General features: G+C 36.5%; 3 protein-coding genes and 1 long non-coding RNA gene across 4 annotated transcripts; 3 read left to right on the forward strand and 1 right to left on the reverse strand.

Annotated features, from left to right (window-relative positions):
• Positions 1-1,562: 1,562 nt before the first annotated feature.
• Positions 1,563-2,660, forward strand: LOC148208814 (uncharacterized). The gene is made up of 2 exons (XM_088116888.1): positions 1,563-2,098; positions 2,198-2,660. The coding sequence occupies exons 1-2, from the start codon at positions 1,632-1,634 to the stop codon at positions 2,415-2,417; spliced, it is 687 nt and encodes a 228-aa protein (XP_087973014.1). The 5' UTR covers positions 1,563-1,631; the 3' UTR covers positions 2,418-2,660.
• On the reverse strand, positions 2,312-23,186 carry LOC148208815 (uncharacterized). The gene is made up of 3 exons (XR_015787038.1): positions 22,737-23,186; positions 22,536-22,613; positions 2,312-3,025 (listed from the first exon to the last, which is right to left on the reverse strand). It is a non-coding gene; the product is annotated as an uncharacterized LOC148208815 (long non-coding RNA).
• Positions 3,859-9,946, forward strand: LOC111019623 (AT-rich interactive domain-containing protein 4). The gene is made up of 16 exons (XM_022296020.2): positions 3,859-4,042; positions 4,128-4,623; positions 4,736-4,924; positions 5,281-5,334; positions 5,544-5,632; positions 5,746-6,022; positions 6,159-6,215; positions 6,493-6,524; positions 6,721-6,856; positions 6,944-7,114; positions 7,594-8,235; positions 8,351-8,488; positions 8,580-8,678; positions 8,839-8,939; positions 9,182-9,272; positions 9,473-9,946. Exons 2-16 carry the CDS (start codon positions 4,471-4,473, stop codon positions 9,587-9,589), a joined length of 2,346 nt encoding a protein of 781 aa, XP_022151712.1. The 5' UTR covers positions 3,859-4,042; positions 4,128-4,470; the 3' UTR covers positions 9,590-9,946.
• On the forward strand, positions 19,255-22,099 carry LOC111022306 (Subtilase family protein). Its single transcript, XM_022299477.2, has one exon. The coding sequence runs from the start codon at positions 19,461-19,463 to the stop codon at positions 21,846-21,848; it is 2,388 nt and encodes a 795-aa protein (XP_022155169.2). The 5' UTR covers positions 19,255-19,460; the 3' UTR covers positions 21,849-22,099.
• Positions 23,187-24,196: the final 1,010 nt, after the last annotated feature.

Below are 24,196 nucleotides of genomic sequence, written 5' to 3' on the forward strand. Positions count from 1 at the left end.
AGATGATTCGATACTCTTTGTTAAATCACCGATTAACCCAAAAATTTAAGTTAAGTTGATAAGTTACGGTAAAATTTAATTTTTTAGAGATATAATAATAGTATTTTTTAATAGAATATGATATAAAATTTAAAGATTAAAATAAGCTACTAATCGTTCAAATTAACCATTTGATAGGTTTCTTAAATATTGATATGTAAGCAAAAGTTTAGCTTATTAATATATTTCTTAGAGTATCCTTGTAATTATAAATAACAAAAAATAAAGAACAATGATCAAATATCAAATATTTTGTAGAAAAAAGAACTAGACATAAAAAAACAATAGACGAGGTCATACTCAACACTCATTTCCTTTTAATTCCCCCATAAAATTTGACAACTTTTTGTTTTTCATAAAATTTGACAACTTTTTAATTTTTTGAAAAAAACAGAGAAAATATTTCTTGCTAAAAAAAATCTTTTTCTTGAAAAACAAAAAAAACAATATCTTTTTTTTTTTAGGACACATTGGCTCCAGGAGAAGAAACGAGTGGTGCTAAATTGACCCGTTTTAAGATTGATTCGTGAAAGGGAAGCCGAATAAATAAGCACGTTTTACGTAGCCATTGTTTATTAGAAATTAAATTAATCTCTCCTCTCAAAAAAAAAAAAAAGTGTTATTTCTTTATACAAGTGAGTGGGTGGGCCGGTCGGTGGGTATCGTTATTTTTCCAATTCTATCATACTTTACATTTTATTTATTAATCATTATTGTTTTTAAAAAATGATAAGTCATAAATGTATCCTATTTTAAATCTCAAAACATTTTTGGTTTCAGAAAATTATGAAAAAGTAAGACTCAATGAGTTAAATTTGTGTAATACAAAGTTGGAAAGTTTGACTTTTTATGGTATCTAGATTACAAACAAAAATTAAATATAGAAAACTCCAAGTATTTGAGTTGTGAATTCGTAGTTAATAGTACAGTCATTTAAAATTTTAAAGCGAAGTACAAGAATAAAACATAAAATTCCAAACAAAGTTGAGGAATAAGAAGTAAAATATTTTTAAAAAATGTATACTTTTTTTCTTACAACATTGATGAAATACACCTCTTATCATATAAATAATGTTTTACCTAACATATATTTGCATTGAAAAAAATGTAAAGCTTGCAAAAAGTAGTGGGACCTATTAAATTTGAGAGGATGAGATCACATTGGTCGGGAGGAGAGTATAGTAAAGATAGGAGGAAAAAATATATGATTTGATACGAGACCCACTTGAGAAAAAAGAAGAAAGAATAAAATAAAGCGAGGAATTGAATATTAAAAAAAAGTTGGAATTTTTAAATCATTCTCTTGGATGAGGAGTGAAGTTTCTTAACCCAACCCGACTTCACTTCTTACCACTCCGTTGTTTGAAAGGTCCTAAAATTTATGGTAATATTTTCAACGACCTAGAAGAGATATTTCTCCCAACAAAAAAAAACATAAAAGAGATGTCAGGACAGGATAGCAGAAAAAGAAAGAAAATAATATTTTAACAACAATAATAAGTGTCATTTTCTCATTTTCCACGTTTTCATTTTCATAACAAACGACAACTGTTGTTCGGTAGGAAAAATCACAGTTGTGTGGTGGAAACCAGATGTCGAATACTAAACCTAAACGGTGTCGTTTTAAGGTTATTTTGTTTACTGTTCCACTCACTGCACCTTTTTTTTTTTTTAAATCTTTTTTTCTCTATATATCTGCCATATCCAACTCTCTTCACACTCTCATCAATCTTCCTCTTAATTCCCTCTCTGAATCTCTATTATTTTTCGTCTCCTTTTTTGAAATGCTTCCCAAATTGGGTAGTCCCTTCAGGATGAAGAACATCAGAAATGGTAAGCTGAGATCAGAAGATGATGAAAATTCCAGAAATTTGAAGGCTGTTGGGTTGGGAACAATTCTTGTTCATCCATCACCACAACAAAATCTAGTGGTCAAACAATCCATAAAACTTACTTTTTCTTCACTTCCACCCAATTCTATCAACAACCCATGTTTTCTCAGATCATGCTTTCTATGCAAACAGAATCTCAACCCCCACGAAGATATTTACATGTACAGGTAAACCTTTTGTTATGAACGGAAGCAGTTCCATGGATTTTGGAGAAGAATTTAATTTACCTTGTTGAATTTGTAATTGAATTTTGGTCCTGTTGACAGGGGAGATCAAGGTTATTGCAGCATAAAGTGTAGGAACCAGCAGATTGAAACTGATGAAAAGACAGAATTAGAAGCTTCCACCAGAAAAATTCTGGCTTCTTTCAGGAAATGTCATAAAAATAAAAATCAAACTCAAACTCAAACTCGGTTGCTTCTACAGGATCTCCGCCGCCAACATAACAGAATTCCCCATACAACAATTCCACCACTTGTTTCGTAGTATTTTCTACTTCATATTGCAAATAATGAATGTAACTAGCTAATAAAAATGGTTCAAAAGCAATAAAATACAAGGCAAATCTTAGACTTTGGTTGCCTATTTATATTCATTACCAGCTAGATCAGCAAAAAGAAGAGCTGTAAATTTTGGATATTGATGTAAGGCTGAAGAAACACATGTAATGGATAATGCACAAACATTATCCTCAATTTTTAGTACTAGGAGAGTACTCTTTTTCTTAGTTCTCACCATGATTTTTTCTTTAGAAACAATTATTTAATGCAGTTGAATTGAATCTCACCTCATTTTTAAATAATCGTGTTTGTGGCTGATAATGGCATAAGCTTGTTTCTCCTATCCCTCTTCTGGTTATGCCATTACTGATCGCGGGTAACCTCTGGATTGGTCGCTCCTGACTTAATAAGAACCATTATCCTTATGATCAAATAAGGACCAGCATACTTACTTCTCGAGCGATAGTTCCACGATCTTGACCAGAAACTTATGGGAGCAGGGTATGGTATTTCTAGTACTGAAAAATTTCCCAGAGTATAATTACTTCCATTCAGTAGCTTTTCTGATATCTTACCCCACCGTGTACGATGTACCTGCCAAGATCCAATACGAGTAAATAAATTGTAAAGATTACACTGAATGCAAAAGAAAAACGTTGGTGACATGAAAGAATGCAACTCAAGGATTGAATTTGTCAGATTTTGAAGTCAGATTTTTTTCCCTCTCTTATGTTGGTCATCATATATTATAATTTGGCATGGAAAAAGTGCAGACCACCTTTTGCAGGCTGTTTTGTTCATATGAATCGATTCGCAGAAATCTTGAGTTGTATGAAAATCCATGACATGGGATCTGAAGAACAAGAAGCTTCGGATATTTGGTCTTTGAAATGGGACAGAAGAAAGAAGCACTCTGTTCTTTGTATGAATGAATCTTCACCTTCGATTGATTATTTTGTCACAAATTCGAATCTTAAAGGCAGTCGTCGAAATTCAATTCATGCCCTCGTGGTTTAGACCGTACCATTGGTTTGTTCAAAATTCTTTAAGAAAAGTAAAGAAAAAGGAAATCAGTTACTTGTTTTAATCACAGCGTAAGGTACTTTTCAAATACCCTACGGTCTTTTTTTTCTATATTTAATTTTTCTTTTTGGGTTTCGAAATTAGCTTTCTTACTTTATCATCAATCAGTTCATCAAAGGGCCAAAGAGGGCTTTAATTAATCCCTCATGTTGGGTGTGTTTTTTTCCCCTAAAAATTTCGCGTTTTTTTTTTTTTTGCTGTGTTTGACCTCAACTTTGAAATGCCGGATTTGGATGTATTTATCTGACACCCACTTATCAATAGATGGGAATTATTTTTTAATAATTCTGGTGACTGTGAGCATTTTGAATTTGTGTTTTCCGTGAAATATAGAGAGAAAACTCACAAATCACGATATACCCTTTTAGTTTCTAATTTTTTTTTTAGGTTTTTAAAATTCTAAAGATATGAATTTAAGGGCGTAAAGGATTCTCCTCGTTGGTGGACTCCAATGTTTATGTTGATCTTTTAAGCTACGAACTTCTTAGGGTTTTGATTTCTCCATTTTTCCCATTCGGTGGTCGATCGGTGAGTCCTCCTAAAATTTCATCTTCTGGTTTACTTTTCGCCATTGCTGACCTTCTCAGATTTTTCATGTTCTCTTCTCAATTAGGTCGAATTCCGAGGGCGGGCGGCTCTTTTCGCTTTCGGAGCCCCATCGCCAGAAGAGGACTGGTTTTTTCTTTCACAATCCATTCTTATTTCCTTTCTAAACGCCTAATTTCTCTCCGGGGCTCTATTGAGTTGCGAACAGATTCTGTGTTCAAAAAGAAAATTTCTAAGCCTTTTTTGAGATATAGCTGTTGGTCCTTCAAATCTCTCAAACTCCATTAGGTTTCAGTTTTTGGATTCTTAAACTATGAGTTGATGCTAGAGGGAAGGGTTTTAAACTCACTGGGAGTTTTGGATTTCTACTCTCCTGTAAGAATCTGGAGAGAATACATTGTATACATCCAATGGTGCTTCATTCTCAAGTTGCTACTAGATATACTTGTAGGCTTCTTGCAGTCCCCTCCTGTGGAGTTCCTGAAGATGAAAGTAAGAAGGATAATACAGAGGATCAGCAGAGATATCCATTTCCACAATTAAGTTCTTCTGGGCGTTTGGAGGTGCGAAATTACGGTTAATTGTTGTTTTGCTCTAGTGAATGCTAGTACTACCCTGTGATGTGTGATTATGCTGTTTTGTGGTAATTACTTTGCCATATATATGTGTATGCAGGTCCAGGTTTTGACCAATCCTAGTAAAGATGAGTTTTGTAGGACTATTGAATCATATAGACCGAACATTGTTTACTTACAAGGGGAACGGCTCGAGAATGATGAAGTTGGTTCTTTAATATGGGGAGGTGTTGACCTGTCCACAGTAGAAGCAATAAGTGGGCTCTTTAGTTCTCTGTTGCCCGCCACTGTATGTTCTATATCCTTCTTTGAATTTCGTTTCATATTGTTTAGCACCATTTTGTTATCCTAACACCCCACCCACCACAAAGGGAAACAGTAAACAGAAACAAAGAAGAAATTGTTACTATTTTGAGTTTTCATTGTATTTAGCACCTGTATGGGGTGACGTCATTGGACTAATTTTTTTATAATTAGATACTGGAGAAATATTAGGCACTCGAATTATCCAACCAGCCTACATAAATTTCGGATCATGAATTCAGTTGGGAGTCTGTGAAACTCCATGAAGCTTGTTAAATTATGTCCTTAATATTTCATTACTTCAGTTCTTACTACTCATGAGGTTGGTAGGTGAATTTTCAGGTATATTTGGATATAGCAAATGGAGATGAAGTAGCTGATGCACTCCACTCCAAGGTGGATTTCATTTAGATCGCTTCTCTACTCTATCTTTGGCATTAACTGCCATTGACTATTTTTAGGATTTAAGGTGCTAAGGCTTCTAATGTTTATTTTGAATGCTGCAGACTGGCATTTCCAATGTTCTTGTATGAAGTATGAGTAGTTTTCATAAACACAGAGAATAAAAGATTATTTTGGTTTAATGTATGCTTATTTGTTTTCAGGGTATTCCTTATGTCATATATTGGGGAAGCACATTTTCTTGTTATGCAGCTTGTCATTTCCGTAATGCATTCCTGTCGGTTCTTCAGAGGTACTCCATTAATGTGACAAAGTACATTAGTTGATTATTCCAATGGAGACTAGGTATAGGTAGAAAGGAAAAAACATGATTGGAAGATAACTATGTTTCTATGTGAATTGCAGTTCAACTGCTCATACATGGGATGCATTTCAACTTGCACACGCTTCATTTAGGATGTATTGCTCAGGAAACAGCCTTTACCTTCCTACGGGTAGTAATAAAGAAGTTAATGAAGATCTTGGACCGCATCTTCTGGGGGAACGTTTGAAAATAAACGTCGAACCCCTTGAGAAAGAGGCAGCTGAGGATGAAGAAAGTTCATTGGAAACTCCTTCTCTGAGCATACTTGATAATGATGTTGAAATGAGATTTCTCATATGTGGAGAACCAGGCTCATTGGTAAGGACGGATGGACGTCTGCTTTTAATTTTCTATGCTAAATTTGACTCAGCTAAATGAAGGAACGTGCAGAACTAGTCCCCTTCTAGTGTGCCCTACTCTGGCATGACTTGTGGATTTGTTTTCCTCTTTTTAGGATGCTTATGTATTAGGAGCTCTGGAGGATGGTCTTAATGCCCTCTTGGACATCGAAGTAAGTAGGGAAAATGCATATTGCTAGGACTTATGTTTTTAATACACAATCTTGGTTATTGATTTGTTTATGTCCTGTTGATTGGGTTGATAATGATTTTCATCAAAGGTAACCCACCTTCCAAGAGTAAACGCTTAAGCAAGCAAATAAACACAAAAGATTGTTCGCCCATGGCAATACTTATGCTTGCAAGTGTTTTCTTCAAGGGTTGTTTTAGATTCCAGATAATAGGAGGACTTCTCTTACATCATATTTTTTCTATTTCTTTGTGTTTTAGATTCGGGGGTCCAAACTTCACGGCAAATTCAGGTTGGTTTTTCAAAGTATTTTCCTGATATTTATTTCCAAGTTACTTTAAGTGAGCTGTTGTAATATTTTAATTTCTCTAATTGATGGTGTTCTTATGAATTTAACCACTGCAACAATCTTCTGACCTCTGAATGGAGTTGTAAATTCCATATTTTAAATTGGCTGTCAATTGTATTAATTCATCTGATGTGGACAGTGCCCCTCCTCCACCTCTTCAGGCAGGAACCATCTCTAATGGTGTTGTTACCATGCGCTGTGATATATCGACATGCAGTTTTGCCCACGTCTCGCTTTTGGTCTCAGGAAGTGCACAAGCTTGTTTTGATGATCAAGTAATGCAGAAGCTTTCTTTGGTTAGGTTCTCATCTTGTTTTGCAGTTGTCAGATCCTTACGTAACTTCTTTTTGGTTTGTATTCAGCTATTCGAAAATTATATAAAGAATGAGATTATTGAAAGAGGCGAACTAGTGCAGACACTAGTAGATGATGAAGGAAGCAAATACCTATGTGAGCCACGGAAATCTGCTTCAATTGCTTGTGGGGCAACAGTGTTTGAAGTTAGCTTGAAGGTCCCTTCATGGGCATCTCAGGTTGTCCGGTGCTTCTCTTCATTTTATTTTGCGAGCTTGTATCTTTGGGGTTCTAATTCTATATTGGGGTTTAGCGTCCATATATTCTTGAAGGGTGCTTCTCTTCATTTTATTTTGCGAGCTTGTATCTTTGGGGTTCTAATTCTATATTGGGGTTTAGCGTCCATATATTCTTGAAGAATGCTTCTTCTAGGATTAGATAATGTATTGTTTCACCTGAGAACCAAGAATGGCCTATCTTCTATCTTGGTTTAAATACTGTGCATTGATTTCGGCGGATTCTTTTCACCTGGGCTGGATCTTACAGGAAAGAAAAAACTGTTTTCTGGTATCTGTCTGTTTCCAAGTGTTAGGGAGTCACGACTGAAGATCTATGAAGCAATATATCCTATTCATTTAGTGATGATTTTAATCTAGTTCTTATGATGAGTTTTATGTAACGTCTGATGAGTAGGTGCTTGTCCACGGCTGTTTTTCAGATTTTAAGGCAGTTGGCCCCTGATGTTTCTTTTCGAAGTTTAGTAGCACTGGGCATTGCCAGCATCCAGGGTTTGTCTGTTGCTTCTTTTGAGAAGGATGATGCTGAACGCCTCCTTTTCTTCCGTTCAAGGAAGGAAAAAGATTTCATTCTGAGCAATTTAACTGATAGCACACACCCTAGTTGGTTGAAGCCTCCTGCTCCTGTAAGGAGATCTAAAAGGATGAAAGACAGAAGCCATGGTTCTCATGATAATCTTGAACGCCTGAAGGTTTCTTCTGCTAGCAGAATAGATGATGGGAACATGGAAATAGGATTGAGGAATGGTTATATCACTCCCATGCTTCCGCTCCCAAGAAGGAGAGGAATGAAAATTGCTGCAATGAGGCCCATTCCTCATGTTAATCGCCACAAAATGATATCTTTTCCTAGAATAGCTGAGACAGGTGGGCACAATGGAGGCATGGTTAAAGCTAGTGTCCCTTCTATTAACCCCACAAAGCATATTACCGTAGGTTCAGCTTCAGTTTCACAACAAAAAATCTTTCCAAGTGCATCTCAATATAAACAAATTATTCCCTTGAATCCGCTACCTTTGAAGAAGCATGGTTGTGGCAGAAGTCCTATACATGCCTGCTTTGAGGTAATTGCATCTCTTTGGAACTACTGTTCTTTGAAATTGCGTGTTTAAAAAATTATGAGAAATTATAGTCCTGTGCTTCTTATTTAATCTCTTGAACTATTTTTTTCTCATGTAGGATGAGTTTTTGAAGGATTTATTGCAGTTTCTAGCTCTTCGAGGTCACCATCGACTCATTCCTCAAGGTGGGCTCGCGGAGTTTCCAGATGCAATACTCAATGGAAAGCGTCTTGACCTTTACAACTTGTACAAGGAGGTAAGCTCCTTTTCTTTCAGTAAGAATCATGGATATAGAGTGTCCTGGAAGCCACTAGTTGGACTATTCCTGAATGGATGCTGCTGATCAGGTGGTTTCAAGAGGTGGCTTTCGTGTTGGAAATGGCATTAACTGGAAAGGACAGATCTTCTCAAAGATGCGGAATTACACCATGACCAACAGAATGACAGTATGAACGCAATTCTTCTCCTAATGATAATTTTAGTATGGTGTAACTGTTTATCCTTGAATATCCAGATTCTATTATTTGCATAACAAATAATGTGAATGTTGTTTCTTGATGCTCATGATCCTGTGGTGATAGAAGATAATAACTAATTCTCTTGCAGGGGGTTGGAAACACGCTTAAAAGACATTACGAGACTTATCTTCTCGAGTACGAATTGGCACATGAAGATGTAGATGGCGAATGTTGCCTTTTGTGTCACAGGTTTGTACACCTCCATTTCCATTTCATTCTCTACGTTTCCTTCTCCCATTTTTGAAAAGAACAAATATTTCATTGCAGCCAATGAAACATTTGGCTTGTATATATAGGCTTAGGAGCCAAACATACTAAACTGGCTATTAACTTGGGCTCCTAAGCCGACTTCCTCTCTTCCCCAATGTTAAACTAAATAGACTTCATATGATTGCTGCTTACACTGGAACTGTTGGATTTTGCCTCAACAGTAGTGCAGCAGGGGATTGGGTGAACTGTGGTGATTGTGGCGAGTGGGCTCACTTTGGTTGTGACAGAAGGCAGGGTCTCGGCGCATTTAAGGTATTTTCCCTGTCCTACCGCATCACCTTGGTAACACCGAATCTAATGAAAGCACAAACTGTGTGAAAAGAGTTGGAACGAGGCAAGATTCCATAGTTCAGGCATACTTGAGATGTCTTGAAGGTGGGAAAATATGGGATGAGAGTTGAGTGGTTACTTTACTTGAATCATAATGGTTGCATTGTGCCTGATTTCTGCAGGATTATGCAAAAACTGATGGTTTAGAATACATATGCCCACACTGTAGTGTTGCTAATTATAAGAAGAAGAAACTTGCAAATGGGTTGTCTCCAGGCTTATCCTCAAGACCAATATGAAGAGGATTTGATTTTGAGGTTAAATTTGTCTCTGCCAACCTCAAACAGAACCAAACCATTTGCTTGCGGCCGTATATACAAACCTCGACGTGTTCCATTCTGCTATTAACCTAAATCTACCAGTATATATATAATATAATGTATCCAGGAAAAGAAAAACAGTGAAAAGTCAAGGGGAGAACTCTTGGTTCTCTCTTTTTTTTTTTCCCATTTTTGTTGTATGGGAGGGCTGTTGAGAAATAGATAGGTAATTCGTTAGGAAATAGAAGGGGAAGTGGATATGACAATTCTCCAACTTAGTTTAAGGCTGACTTAGATTTTATGTAGAAGATGAATTAAACCAACCTCTTGAACTTACATGTATGCTTACCTGTACTTCTTTCAACCCATTGCCTACAAAATTCATAAAAGAAGGAATTTTAAGTTTACAAATGAAAATCTATGGATTGTCCTTTGGCAACAAAATGCATTAAAACAGAAATTATAAGTTTTATGACTAATCAAATGGATTAGATTCACAACATTAGCTGAAGGGTTGGTGGAATCTTTTGGAACGGGCAAATCAAATCACTATGCTTCAAAGCTTGGTTTTCAAATGGGCTCCAAAACAAACTAGGCCAAGCAAAAATATGTACATTTTCAAAGAGTTAAAGAAGAGAATTTTAAAACAAAAGCCCTAAAAGAAATTGACACCATGAATGAAATGTCCCACACAGATGAGGCAAGAGAAACAGAAATAGAAATAGAAAGAACAAAGCAGACAACAGGTCCACTGCTTAAATGATACTGCTGCAGCCATGATGGATGCATTAAATGCATCACTCCTTCTGGACAAACTACAATTTATAAACTAAAATATGGGTTTCCAATTGTGTTTCATGAATGGGTTATTCGAGTTGATGTTGTTTGAGAATGGAAAGTTTTTGAGTTTAATTGAATTGAATAAATCTAAAAAAAGATTAGAGGACAATAATTGAAGGGAGAGAGGAAGAGATTGATTTTTCCATCTTCTGGAAGCATTGAGCTAAAATATTCCTATCATTTCACAACGGGAAAAAGAGTTTTGAAATATGATCAAAAGGCCAGTTGTCCATTTCAAAATACAAACCTCAAAGAGTCAATAGGCCCCATCCTCTCCCTCTCCCTCCCTTCTTTAACACTTTATTACCAAGACTTAATTATGACCATGCCAATAATTGCATGCTAAACTGTACACACTTTCCTTATTTCTCCCCTAGGCAATATAATTTTATTTTAAACAGTTGGTGAAAATATTACTTTAGTCATAGATGAATAAATTAAATCCATATCCTTAAAATTTTTAATGTAATGTTCAATAAACCGTAATCAATAAGAGCTGTGTTGTAAATCTTAATGTTTTGAGTATTGTCTTAATATTTTTTTCATCTACTAAAAATGTAGGGTCTGACTTTAAATTTAGAGATAGAAACAATATTTTCCCTAAATCTCTATAAGTGAGTGTCCATAGAAATTTAGATAAACAACATTTTTAGGGTCAAATTTGGGATATATAGAGATGTGGCTGACCATTCAAGAAGTAAATTTTACAAAAATAATTTAAAATGAAATAATTATAGCAGTTCAATTAAATATCTAGTTTGAGTTAATCCATTTTTCACAACGGTGAATCGTTGATTTATCCTAATAAATATTCTTTTAATCAATTTGAACACTAATATTTATTTTTTCCTGTTACTATTAATTTCATTGTATGATCTTTAATTATACTTTAACTATTTTTAATTATTACTTCTCCTTATCCTCAATAAGTGAGTTACCATGTTGGTGGATCTTCAACTAACATCATTTATTGACATTAAAGAACATCTAACTAATTTTGATCTCTAAATTTACAAAGTTTTGTCATTTGCCTAAACTTTGCATTAGAAAATATTTTAATATTTGTTAATTTTGCATAAATCATTTAATATAAACTTTATTTTTGTTTTTCTACCTAACAAATTATGGCCAGTCAATTTGAACACAGCTTTATAAATAAAACACTTATTACTCTCTAATTCACAACAAAAATCAACCTAATTAACTTTCATGTAAAATTTAGAGATAAATAAACCTAAATTAAAATATTGGGATGAGGCAAAATAAGTACGAAAGTTTAGCAAGACTATTGTGTATATCCAAAAGTATGTGAAGTTATTATTAAAGTTTAAATACTATTTTGCTCCGTGGACTTTTTTAGATTTTGTCCATTTTAGTTTTTGAATTTTCAAAATGTTGGTTTGGTACTTTCATTTTTATTTCTCATTTTTCGATTGCAATTTTAACACAATACTAAACTCAATAAAATTCTTAAAATGTAACCATAATTTCGTATTAAAAAACTTATGTTATATATAAACTTTATGTTAACCTTTTATAAATAAGAATCAAAACGATCACTTTTTAAAAACTACGATCAAAATGAAATGAAAATTTATGAATATACAAAAGGGTGAATAAAAGTTAAAGTAAGACCTTAAAAAATATAGAGACCAAAATAAATAAAAATGGACCGTACAAGGACAAAAATATTTAAACCTTCCATTAAAATACCTGTGTAGGTTTGAAATCTGAATTTCAAAGGATTCAAACTTTGAATCACATCACACCGACGGATGATGTTGAGGATTGGAGTGTCCACCTCAAAGCAGCTGCCTTGTCTGTCTGGCTTTATTGGTGCCTTATTAATCCCCTCGTTTGACTTAATGCTTCTAAACCAAATCTTTTGCTTCCTAATTTAACCTTTATTACTACAAAGTGAATGCTGCTGTTTCTCACTCTCTCCTTTCCTTCTACCGAGTGGCAATTTCTTGTCTAAAGTGTGACCACAACAGAACAGAGTAAGCTAAATCCAGAGAGAGAAAGAGAATTGAAGTTTGTAGTGGTTAAGTTGCAGAGTCCCCACCACCTATTTCAGAAGGTTTGGAAGCTAAGGAGGGAGGAGAGACATCATAAGCAAAGATTCAAAGGAGGAGAATGATGGTTTTGGGACCTGTTTTTTGTTTCTGATGGCTATCAAAAATGGCCCCACAGCTCCATTATGATGAACCAAAATGTCCTACCATGCGCAATTTTTTCACCTTGCATTGGGCTCCACCTCACACAATCTACCCAACTCCACCAGATCTTCAATCCAAGTACTATTCGTCTCATAATTTTACATGTAAAAACAAATTGTTAACAACAAATATTTCTTGCCCCCACTCTAAATCAAATCACCTTCCCTACTAGCTAATTTATATTCACATAATCCTATAAATATTGATGAAAGTAACCCACTGGCTAGATAAAAGAAACACCATATAAATATACATATAAGAGAAGGACAAAACCTCCATTGGTACGAGTTATTTTAGGTGAAACTAAAAACAAAATCACGAAGGCTCATGTTAAAAGTGGAAAATATCATATACTATATTTATAGAAATGTGGGAGGAGTCTGATAGTGATAGGAATGAAACTTTATGTTTAAACATGTGGTATCCGAGTTATGTTTTGATAACTTAACATAAACATGTGGTATCCGAATTATGTTTTGATAGATTAAAATTGTTAAGGATAATGGTACCATCATACTCCCAAGTATCTCTACAATGGGCATATAACCTTCATGGCTTTACTACTTTTGGTTTCACCTAAAAAGTCTCGTACTAATGGAGATAATTATCATCATCTATATATCATGGATCATTCTTTTCCCCAACCAACGTGGGATTTTATTTGCACATTGTGCAATCCAATGAAAATATATAAGTTGAACAATAAATAAAGTAGGCTTCATTGTCATTGTAGAACATGAAGGTGTGGGTTTCTACCTTTTCACTCTTTCCTCCCACTAATTGAATGCAACCAATTCAAATTCGTAGCAAATGCCCCTAAGAGGTGAGCTGGAAGGGAGTAGGCTTAGAGAGTGCATTCTAAGTTTAGTTCTAAGAAATTTATATAGGAATAGATTGGACTCTCTCCCATCATGTGCAAGTTTTAGGAGAAGTGGTTACCTGTACTACATCAATTGATATCAAAGATTAAATTGTCATGTTCAAACCCTACTGGTATTGTCTTCTGGGGGGGTTTTCCTAAATAGAGAAGAAATCAATGCAAATGTCTCATTTGAACATGGGGTGGATTTCTTGAGAGTCTTTCTCACACATTTATTGAATTTATCGAACAAATTCGTAAATGATACTTCATAAGAGCTTAATCTAAACAGAATAGACTCAAAGAGTGTTAAACTTTTGCCGGTCTATTATGATTTGAATTTTAATAATGTATTCTAGCCTCCAAATAATGAATCCTTTGTCAAGGCCTCGAAACTAAAATCAGACTTATTTACAAATGTATTCATAATAACCACACTTCCCCACCGATTCACATTCACTAATTGAAGACTAGTGTAATTGGGCTCTTTATAAGAATTTTAATATTAAACTACACGTTGGTTGTCGCAGACAACTAAAGATTTGTGGGGCAGCCTTTATTCTTGTGTGCAGTCACAACATTGAATTTCCTCCCCATTCTCCAATATTTGTTATATATCCTAATGTTCATAATTGGAAAAGTGTCACAACAGCATCAAACTATTTTTTTTAGTACAATATGTGAGAATGGGGATTCGAGCTCATGACTTTTTGGTTGGATATAGGTGCTTTAACCACTTGAACTATGTTCGGTTTGGCACAACAGCATCAAACTATTAATCTACTGGCATCGACTTAGTAATTGATATAAATGGAAGATAATAATAAGTCCTATATAGCTAATCATCGTGGGTGATTAATTGATTCAAAAGAGTTAGGGTAAATTAAAAGAGATGTGAGGTATCTCCCCACTATTCCTTGATTCAGATAAAAAGAGAGCTCGAAGGCTTTACAAAAGATGCCCTAAGGCAATACAAAAGCAACCCACCAATTCAAGAGGGTGGGGAATCTCTCCCAAAACGCCAACGCAGTAGCAAAACACAGAAAACGAAGATGATCCCGACATTCCTTCCCCCTTAAAAGGACACACTCCCTTGCCCCTATCTAAACATTTCTCTCTCTTGGCCGTTTTGGCCTATGCCTACCCAATTACTTCTTTACCCTTTCTACTGTAAGTTTTTACAATCGGGGGCCTAAATTCAGGTTGCACTATCCTCTGCTTTAGCAAGTACTTCAACGCCCGTTGGTCGGTTCAGACAATAAACGCCCGTTGGTCGGTTCAGACAATAAACTTCTGTCCCAACAGGTAGGGCCGCCAGCGCTGGATAACTAAAACTACTACCATGAGTTCCCTTTCGTAAATCGATTTGGCCTGGTTTTGCAATGACAGTGTATGGCTAAAATAGGCTATGGGGTGCTGATGTTGCGTGAGAACGGCCCCTAGTCTTGTTCCTGAGGCGTCTGTGTCAATCACGAAGCGGGCGTTGAAATCCGACAAGGCAAGGACCAGGAGCGTTACCATTGCTTTCTTCAATTTCTCAAAAGCTATATTAGTCTGTTCTGTCCATTGGAAACCATCCTTCTTGAGGAGTTGTGTGAGGGGAGCCGCTAGAGTCCCATAATTGAGCACGAATTTCCGGTAATACCCTGTTAGGTCCAAGAATCCCCTGAGTTCCTTGACATTAGTGGGTCTTGGCCATCGTACCATGGATTCTACTTTGGAAGGGTTTGCTTCCACTCCTTTAGCCACACCCAATAGCCCAGGTAGTCAATTTTATCCACTACGAAGCGACACTTCTTGATATTAACAAACAACAAGTTCTCCCTCAGCACAGTGAACACCATCGCAAGGTGAGTTAGATGAGTCTGAAGATCAATGCTATAAACAAGGATATCGTCAAAGAAAACCAGCACGCACCTTCGAAGATAGGGTCAGAAGATGTTGTTCATCAGTGCCTAAAATGTTGAAGGCACATTGGATAGCCCAAAGGGCATCACCAAAAATTCATAGTGCCCATCGTGAGTTCTGAAGGCCGTCTTGTGGGTATCTTCCACCGACATCCTGATCTGATGGTACCCCGATCTCAAATCTATCTTTGAGTAAATTTTCGAGCCATGTAGCTCATCAAGGAGCTCCTTCACTATCGGGATAGGAAACTTGTCCGGAACTGTAGCATTGTTCAAAGCCCTGTAATCAACATAGAATCGTCAGCTTCCATCTTTCTTTTTCACTAAGATGACTGGGCTAGAGAAGGGGCTTACGCTGGGTTTGATTATCCCTGCCTATTTCACTGATCAACTTCTCTATCTCTCCTTTTTGGTCCACTGCCAACGCCTGCGAACGTGCCTTCCTGCTTAAGTGACAGCAACTTCGCACATTGTCGTCCCTCCTTCACCGGGTGAAAACGGTCTCTCAGGCGACCCTTAAGATCATTCTAGTCACGATACTTCTCGCGGTCGTTAGTATATCTATACCATGCTAGAGCAATGTCGTCGAAGCTTATGATAGCGACGATCATCTTCTCCTCCTCCGTCAGTTTCTAAATCTCAAAGTAGCGTTCAGCTCTGAATATCCACACTTCGAGTTCTTCTCCTCTGAAAATAGGCATTTATACCTTTTTGAAACGGTTCCTGTCATTCCCTTAGTTTCCATTGTTGTTCTCGGCCACTTCTCCCACGGTCGCCTTCCCTTTCAATGTCGAGGTCTCTCCTGTTACTGACGAAATAGGACGGGGACTCCCACCGATTATCTCAGCCATGAACGTCTTAACGTGAATATTTTCACGCAGCTTCTGTTGCTCATCAAGCTTCAGGTGTATCGCCGTGATTTCTTACTTCACACTGGCGACTTCCTTTTCTACTATTTCGCACCTAGTTTCTAATTCTTTCACCGTCATTTTGATGGCGATCCTCCCAGCACCGAACTGCTCTGATACCAAAATGTGAGGTATTTCCTCACTATTCTTTTGATTCAGATAAAAACAGAGCCCAAAGGCTTTACAAAAGATGCCCTAAGGCAATACAAAAGCTACCCACCAATTCTGAGAGGGTGGGAAATCTCTCCCAAAACGCTAATGCAGTAGCAAAACATAGAAAACAAAGATGATCCCTAACGACATTCCTTCCCCTTTAAAAGGGCACACTTCCCTGCCCCTATCTAAACATTTCTCTCTCTTGGCCGTTTTGGCCTATGCCTACCCAATTACTTCTTTACCCTCTCTACTGTAAGTTTTTACAATCGGGGGCCTAACAGATTCAAACCATTCTCTATAAATTCTAGGCTAGGTACCTAAGTTAGTAAGAATTAATTTCTATATGCTGTTCGGTGATCCAGACACTCACACGTATAAAAAAAATAATAACAATAATATACTTCATCGCTATTGGTAACTCCATTCATTTATCTATTCTTGGTAAATTTTTTTTATCATAAATAATATCTCTGGATTCGTTTGTAAAAGTATTTAATTTTTATTCGTAAATCATAAATTAATGTCTGTGATGGAGGGATTTTTTTTTTTCCTCTCCTAATCTTGTTTCAACATCTGGTGGGCTAAGTTGATCTCGGGAATAAAAGCTAACAAAAAAGTTCCAACAAACGTCAAGGGGATGACACCGAATTGGTATTTAAAAATTTTAATTTGGTTTCATAGAAAGCAGATTCTTTCATGGGACTTCTCTGCTGTGAATGCGGCATTAGAATTTAAAAGTAAATTATTGAATTAAAAAAAATAGATATATGCTCAGCCATCTTGTTCTTGGTAGGAGAGCTTTGTTTGTCCGTTTCGTTAAAACGACACCATAGTTTTTATTCGTCACTATTTTACTTTCACCTATGACGATGCAGTTTGTAACTTGTAATGAACCCTAGAAACACTAAAAAGATAAACACATCATTTTTGGTTGGATTGATTACAATTTCGCTTTTTATTTTTGTTTTTAAAAATTATCTTTTTTCTTTTTCAAACTAAATTAATATTTTCCTTTACTTAATAATATACTTTTTAATGTATTTTTAAAGAGTGAAAAACACATTTCTATCTCTCTACTTTTACTAAAGTACTGATTCCGTTACTCTAATTTGTAACGATTTAGTATCTCTACTTTCAAATTAATAACAATTTAGTCCATGAATTTTAATATGTAACAAGTTAGTCATTATAGTTTAAAATTTGTAAGTATTTAGAAAATCTTAGCAAAATTAAGTTTCAATTTTTATCATATAAACAATTTAGTCATTGTAAGTTATAAACACATTTGGTCCCCGTAGGTTTATAGACCTACATATATAAGAAATTTAACAAAAATAATTCACAATAGGGACTAAATCATTAGAAACTTTAAACTAAATGGACTAAATAATTACATACTAAAATTTAAGGACTAAATTGTTACTAATTTAAAAGTACGGAGACTAAATTGTTACTAACTAAAATTCAAAAACTAAATCATTACTCAACGAAAAACGACCAAATGTGTTTTTTTTAACCTTTTTAAATTTTAAACTAATTTTTAAAATGTTTTTAGAAATTTAACTTGAACTTATGATTGCTTTTTCAACTTTTTTAAGACACGTTTGAACTCTAAACTAAAATTTACAAACAAAAACTATTTCTATAATTATTGTTGTTAACATATTATTATTATTATTATTCATAAAAACTTTAAAGACATTTAAAAAAAATATATACTACACACAAATCAAAGAAAACTTAAATAAATCAGTTTATCTTTAAAGATGGACAACTAAAAGTTAAGAGCTTGTGTTTAATAATCATTTCATCTTTTGAACACTGTTATTTTATTATGTGATCTCTCTTGAAAGATATTTTTAAAATCCTAATCGAAATTTCAAAACTAGAAAAGCAGTGGCTAAAACTTTTCTATAATCTTTCGAAATTTGACTAATAAATCAATAATATTTTTAAATAAACATGCTTAAATTTTATATTTAAAACTCAACTTGTTTCTTCAATAGTTCATAATATTCTATTTTAGTTATTGAACTCTCAAAATATTATTTTGGTCCTTAAATTTTGAAACAATAATCATTTTGGTCCTTATTATTATATTACCACTTGATGTCTATCTACAAACCAATAACTTTAGTCAAATTTTTTGCTCTAATACATGTCCATGGTAGATTAATACACCTACTTAGAAGCCACAACATCTATTTATTAAAAGAAAAAAATACAAACATACAAAAATATTAAAATAGACAACTAAAAAGTAAAAGTGACGAAAATAGAATAAATTTGAAAGCTAAATGACTAAAATATATATTTAAAAGATGTAGTGACGAGCCAATATAAGTTCAGAGGTTAGGACATATAACTCTAAAGATTATTGGTACAATCATTCGTCCCTAAAATAATCTTAAAACTTAATTAACTAGAACCATATTTAAACCTAAAATTTAAAAAAGAAAATGACTATCACCATCAAACCCAACTTAAAAAAGTGGTGTTTAAATTTAAATTTTTAACTTTATGAAATTTGAATATATACTTGAAAAGTGAAAGAAATGAGGTGGGTTAAGTGAAGAAAATGAGACACCTCTATCTATCTATCTGTACAGCCCTGAATTCAAAATTTTAAACCTGAAGCATAGGGTATGGAGGGGAGTTGTTTTTGAGACTTTTTGCCAACTAATTTCCACTAAATTCCAAGGAATAGGCGTGTAGGAGTACACAACCATTCGGAATTTTAATTTTTTACCAAAACTTTTCTCGAAATCAGGAGAGTCCAAACGCCCGACCTCTTAAACTTACTGCATTCTAATTCTACGCGTTTCATTACTTTACTACTACACTCCCACTGTCGTCTCACTCGATCCCACTACACGCACTTCCTTTTTAAAGTTTTCTTCAGTGGCAGTGACAGACCATTGCCAGACCCTCCATTACCAAACTCCTCCTCCTCCTCCATTCATGGCTGCTCTTCTTCCAACACTCTTCTTCATCTCTTTCCTCATCCCACTTTCTTCTTCTTCTTCTTCTTCTTCTTCAATCGATGCTTCAAAGAAGACCTTCATTGTGCAGGTTCAGAGAGATGCCAAGCCTTCAATCTTCCCAACCCACAAGCACTGGTACGAGTCCTCTCTGGCCTCCATCTCTGCCACTGCCACCACGGTAACCACATCAAACCCAGAAGAACTGACTACGGGTAGTGATGGACTCATCCTTCACACATATGAAACCGTCTTCCATGGCTTCTCCGCAAAGCTCTCCCATTTGGAAGTTGAGAAGCTTCAAAAACTCCCTCACATCGTCTCCGTCATTCCTGAACAGGTCCGCCATCCCCACACAACTCGTTCCCCTGAGTTCCTCGGCCTTGGGACCACCGACAGCGCCGGGCTTCTCAAAGAGTCCGACTTTGGATCTGACCTCGTAATCGGAGTCATCGATACGGGTATTTGGCCGGAGAGGCAGAGCTTCAACGACCGTGATCTGGCTCCTATTCCTTCCAAATGGAAAGGCCAGTGCGTGGAGGCGAAAGACTTCCCGGCCACCTCTTGCAACCGCAAGCTTATTGGGGCTCGATTCTTCTGCAGTGGGTACGAGGCCACAAATGGAAAAATGAACGAGACCACAGAGTACCGCTCGCCGCGAGATTCCGATGGCCATGGAACCCACACGGCGTCCATTGCTGCAGGTCGTTATGTATTTCCGGCTTCAACTCTAGGCTATGCCCGCGGTAAAGCCGCCGGAATGGCTCCAAAAGCTCGGCTTGCCGCCTATAAAGTCTGCTGGAACGCCGGCTGCTACGACTCCGATATTCTTGCAGCTTTCGATGCCGCAGTCTCGGACGGTGTGGATGTTGTATCACTCAGCGTTGGCGGAGTTGTGGTGCCGTACTATCTCGATGCCATCGCTATAGGGGCTTTTAGAGCGGTGGAAGCCGGCGTTTTTGTCTCGGCGTCAGCCGGTAACGGCGGCCCAGGTGGGCTCACTGTGACTAATGTAGCACCATGGGTTACAACAGTAGGAGCCGGAACCATGGATAGAGATTTCCCAGCTGATGTTATGCTGGGAAACGGGAGGGTTATACTCGGTACGAGTGTCTACGGCGGACCGGCTCTGGCTACGGGTCGTCTGTATCCTCTTATTTATGCAGGAACCGATGGCGGTGATGGGTATTCTTCGTCTCTATGCTTAGAAGGTTCATTGAACCCCAATTTAGTGAAAGGGAAGCTGGTACTATGCGACAGGGGCATCAATTCAAGAGCTGCGAAAGGTGAGGTTGTGAAGAAGGCCGGAGGACTGGGGATGATTTTAGCCAATGGGGTCTTTGACGGTGAAGGTTTAGTAGCTGACTGCCACGTATTGCCCGCCACTGCCGTTGGTGCGACCGGCGGCGACGAGATTCGCAAGTATATTGCAGCAGCAGCGAAATCCCAGTCGCCACCGACGGCAACAATTTTGTTCAAGGGAACTCGGCTTGGAGTCAGGCCAGCGCCGGTTGTTGCTTCGTTTTCAGCTAGAGGTCCAAATCCAGAGTCTCCTGAAATCGTGAAGCCTGACGTGATTGCGCCTGGTTTGAACATTCTTGCTGCTTGGCCTGATAAAATTGGGCCCTCCGGAATTCCTACCGACAAGCGTACCACTGAGTTCAACATACTCTCCGGCACTTCAATGGCCTGTCCTCATGTCTCTGGCTTGGCTGCCCTGCTGAAGGCAGCACACCCAGGATGGAGTCCAGCAGCTATAAAATCGGCCCTAATGACCACAGCTTATACTTTGGACAACCGGGGTGACACAATGTTGGATGAATCTTCAGGCAATACTTCCACGGTCTTGGACTTTGGAGCTGGCCATGTTCATCCCCAAAAGGCGATGGACCCTGGTTTAGTCTATGACCTGAACACATATGACTATGTTGATTTCTTGTGTAATTCCAACTACACCACTAAGAATATCCAAGTAATCACCAGGAAGATTGCAGATTGTAGTGGCGCGAAAAGGGCTGGCCATTCTGGGAACTTGAATTACCCATCATTGTCTGTGGTGTTTCAGCAATATGGTAAGCATAAGATGTCTACACATTTCATAAGAACTGTGACCAACGTTGGGGACGCCAATTCTAGCTACAAGGTAATAATAAAGCCACCAAGTGGGATTTCAGTGACAGTGGAGCCAGAAAAGCTGGTGTTTAGAAGGGTTGGGCAAAAATTGAGCTTCTTGGTTAGGGTCCACGCAGTGGCTGTTAGGCTCTCCCCTGGAAGTTCTAGCATGAAGAGTGGTTCTATAGTTTGGACTGATGGAAAGCACGTGGTCACGAGTCCTTTGGTCGTCACCATGCAGCAACCTCTGCAGTAGGATCCCCATAATTTTGCTTCCCAACTACCTAAGGTTTCCTCTGTATGTACAATGGAAATGCTTTTCCTCTCTCTTTCTTTTAATATTTTTTTTTCTAAGTTTTCAATATCAGAAAACTGGTGGGGTTTGGTTTGTGACACAAAGAGAAGGATGATGAGTATCTTTGGTTGTAAGACTATGGAGAATGTTTGTAAAATAGTGTGCTTAGAAGAATAGGCCAGAGATGAATGCAAAAAGTCTTTTCTCCAGAATCATGTTGTTGCGGGTTGAAATTCGCTTCCATCTAAAAACTGCTTTAAAGAGTAATTATGCTTTTGGTAATGCAATTTTTTAGTCAAAAGAACACAGGCACACGTATGTTAAAAGCATTAACAGCCTGAAGCTACCAGCCTACCACAATGGGGACAGTCATTAAGACAGAAACACAAGTGGGGTTCCTTCTAAAGTTGAATGGCCTATCCCAATAACTCCATTGTTGTTTATTGTCTATTTGTAAGCTTGCAGTGCTCGAGCAAACACAATAATAATATATATCCAGAGTCTGTTTCTATAATAATAAATACAATATAAGATTGACGATACTTTTCATCAGTCAAACCATTTCACAAGTAAATTACGAATGGAGAGGCGAGAAAGCACAAACTGTTTGATTAAATTCCCATTTATTTCAAGTGTGAGAAGAAATACCTGGCGATTGTCCATTGGATTCAAATCGAAAATCACAAGCTCCCTATCAATCATCGGTGTTAAAAAGCTACAGAATCTCTACAATTTAAGAGCAGGAAGAGAGAGAGAAAACATAAGCTACCATCATTATACAGAACTGAACAGCATCGGAGAAAATGGAAAATGAGGGATCAATAATTAGGAGGAGAAAATCATAGTTACCTTTCCAGCTATTTGTTGATCGGAATGATCAGTTGTCGTTACGCTTTTACGAAGTGAATGGGAAATTATGAAATCAAATTAACAAGGAAACAAACCAGCAATCCAATCCAATTCCAGACCTTTTGCTTTATACCCGTGACCATAAGAAACGCGTTTTCATAATGATGTGCGTCCGATTCTTCGTATTCTGCGAATCAAAAAGTTTAGTCGTCGAAAACAAGAAGGAAACATTACCTCTTTCTGCACTCTGCAATCTGAAAGAAAACTGAAAATTGTTTCGGCCATTTTCGACTGAGCGAGATTTTCCCTCCATTTTCTTGCCCCTCCGGAACGTTCCCGGCAATTTTTGTTTTGGACCAGAGCGACCAATTCCACCGCTCGGCCCACTACGCCTAAATTATGGGCCTACGTTGGGCTGTCCCAAATAAATGGATGGGAACATTGGGAAGGGTTGCGGACAGCTCAATTCCATACAATTGTCTTTTTCTTCTAAAAGCTACGAAGGACAGTTTTACCCTCAAAGTTGTCATCATGCTCATTAGTCAATAAGAATTTTTGACGTGGACAAATCTTAAATCTTTTTTTCCTTTTTTAACATTTTTTAATATAACAAGGTGAGAAACTTACGATCTCTCGGTCAAATATTGACGCTAATTACCGTTAAGCTAAACTCATATTGACAACAAATCTTGAATATAAATTTTTTTAGTGAATTATAATGTATAAACTTGTTCCTTTTTCAAGCCTTAGATGATATAAAAATTTAATCAGTAGAATTAACGATGACAAATAAAATTTAAAATTTTATAGAAATTTAATCAGTTCAACTAATGACGACAAATAAATTTTAAAATTTTATAGAGATATTGTATATTTTTCTTTACATACGCACCCATATAAATTTAAATATCTCCTCGAAACTTTCTAAAGTACGGAGATTATTTTGAAATAGTTTGGAGAATGGAAATAAAAAAATGATGAATGAAAAACATTGAAAATGAAATATGAAGTTGAGGTATTGGAAATTGGGATTAGGATTAAGGTTGGAATTTGTAGGTGTTGTCATTCTTTTGCCATTGGGAGCCGTTTTCCATTTTTTTCTTTTTTTTTTTTCTTTTCCTTTCCTTTCCCAATGTTTTGTTATTTCCAAATATTCTCGTCCTGCTCCACCCGTCACACTCTACAATACAATTGCCCACAATTTTACAGCTATACTAAATATGTACTTGTTTTTTCTACTCCCTAAATTATGTCCATTTGTTTGTCTCCGATTTTTGAGTGATGTATTTTAAATAAATCTCATTGTTTGTGCATCATATCAATATGAATCTATTATTTAAAATTTTAGATGTTTAAAATCATATTTTTCGTCAGAATATAAATGGGTAATTAGATTGGGCTCTAGATATATAAATGGGTTGGGCTTTTAGAATCTAGTTCAAAGAGGAGGGGTTATTTTA

The sequence above is a fragment of the Momordica charantia genome (genome assembly GCF_013281855.1).
Source record: "Momordica charantia cultivar OHB3-1 chromosome 9 unlocalized genomic scaffold, Mcharantia_2.0 BLBB01000009.1, whole genome shotgun sequence".
NCBI classification, from domain to species: Eukaryota; Viridiplantae; Streptophyta; class Magnoliopsida; order Cucurbitales; family Cucurbitaceae; genus Momordica; species Momordica charantia.

What these genes read in the sequence shown, in the direction of transcription:
- LOC148208814 (XM_088116888.1), top strand. Translation starts at nt 1,632, where the DNA reads ATGTCGAATACTAAACCTAAACGGTGTCGTTTTAAGGTTATTTTGTTT. An exon ending in GAAGATATTTACATGTACAG is followed by an intron (nt 2,099 to 2,197) that starts GTAAACCTTTTG and finishes TCCTGTTGACAG; the next exon opens with GGGAGATCAAGGTTATTGCA.
- LOC111022306 (XM_022299477.2), top strand. Translation starts at nt 19,461, where the DNA reads ATGGCTGCTCTTCTTCCAACACTCTTCTTCATCTCTTTCCTCATCCCA.
- LOC111019623 (XM_022296020.2), top strand. Translation starts at nt 4,471, where the DNA reads ATGGTGCTTCATTCTCAAGTTGCTACTAGATATACTTGTAGGCTTCTT. An exon ending in AAGCTTGTTTTGATGATCAA is followed by an intron (nt 6,857 to 6,943) that starts GTAATGCAGAAG and finishes GTTTGTATTCAG; the next exon opens with CTATTCGAAAATTATATAAA. An exon ending in AGGGTCTCGGCGCATTTAAG is followed by an intron (nt 9,273 to 9,472) that starts GTATTTTCCCTG and finishes TGATTTCTGCAG; the next exon opens with GATTATGCAAAAACTGATGG.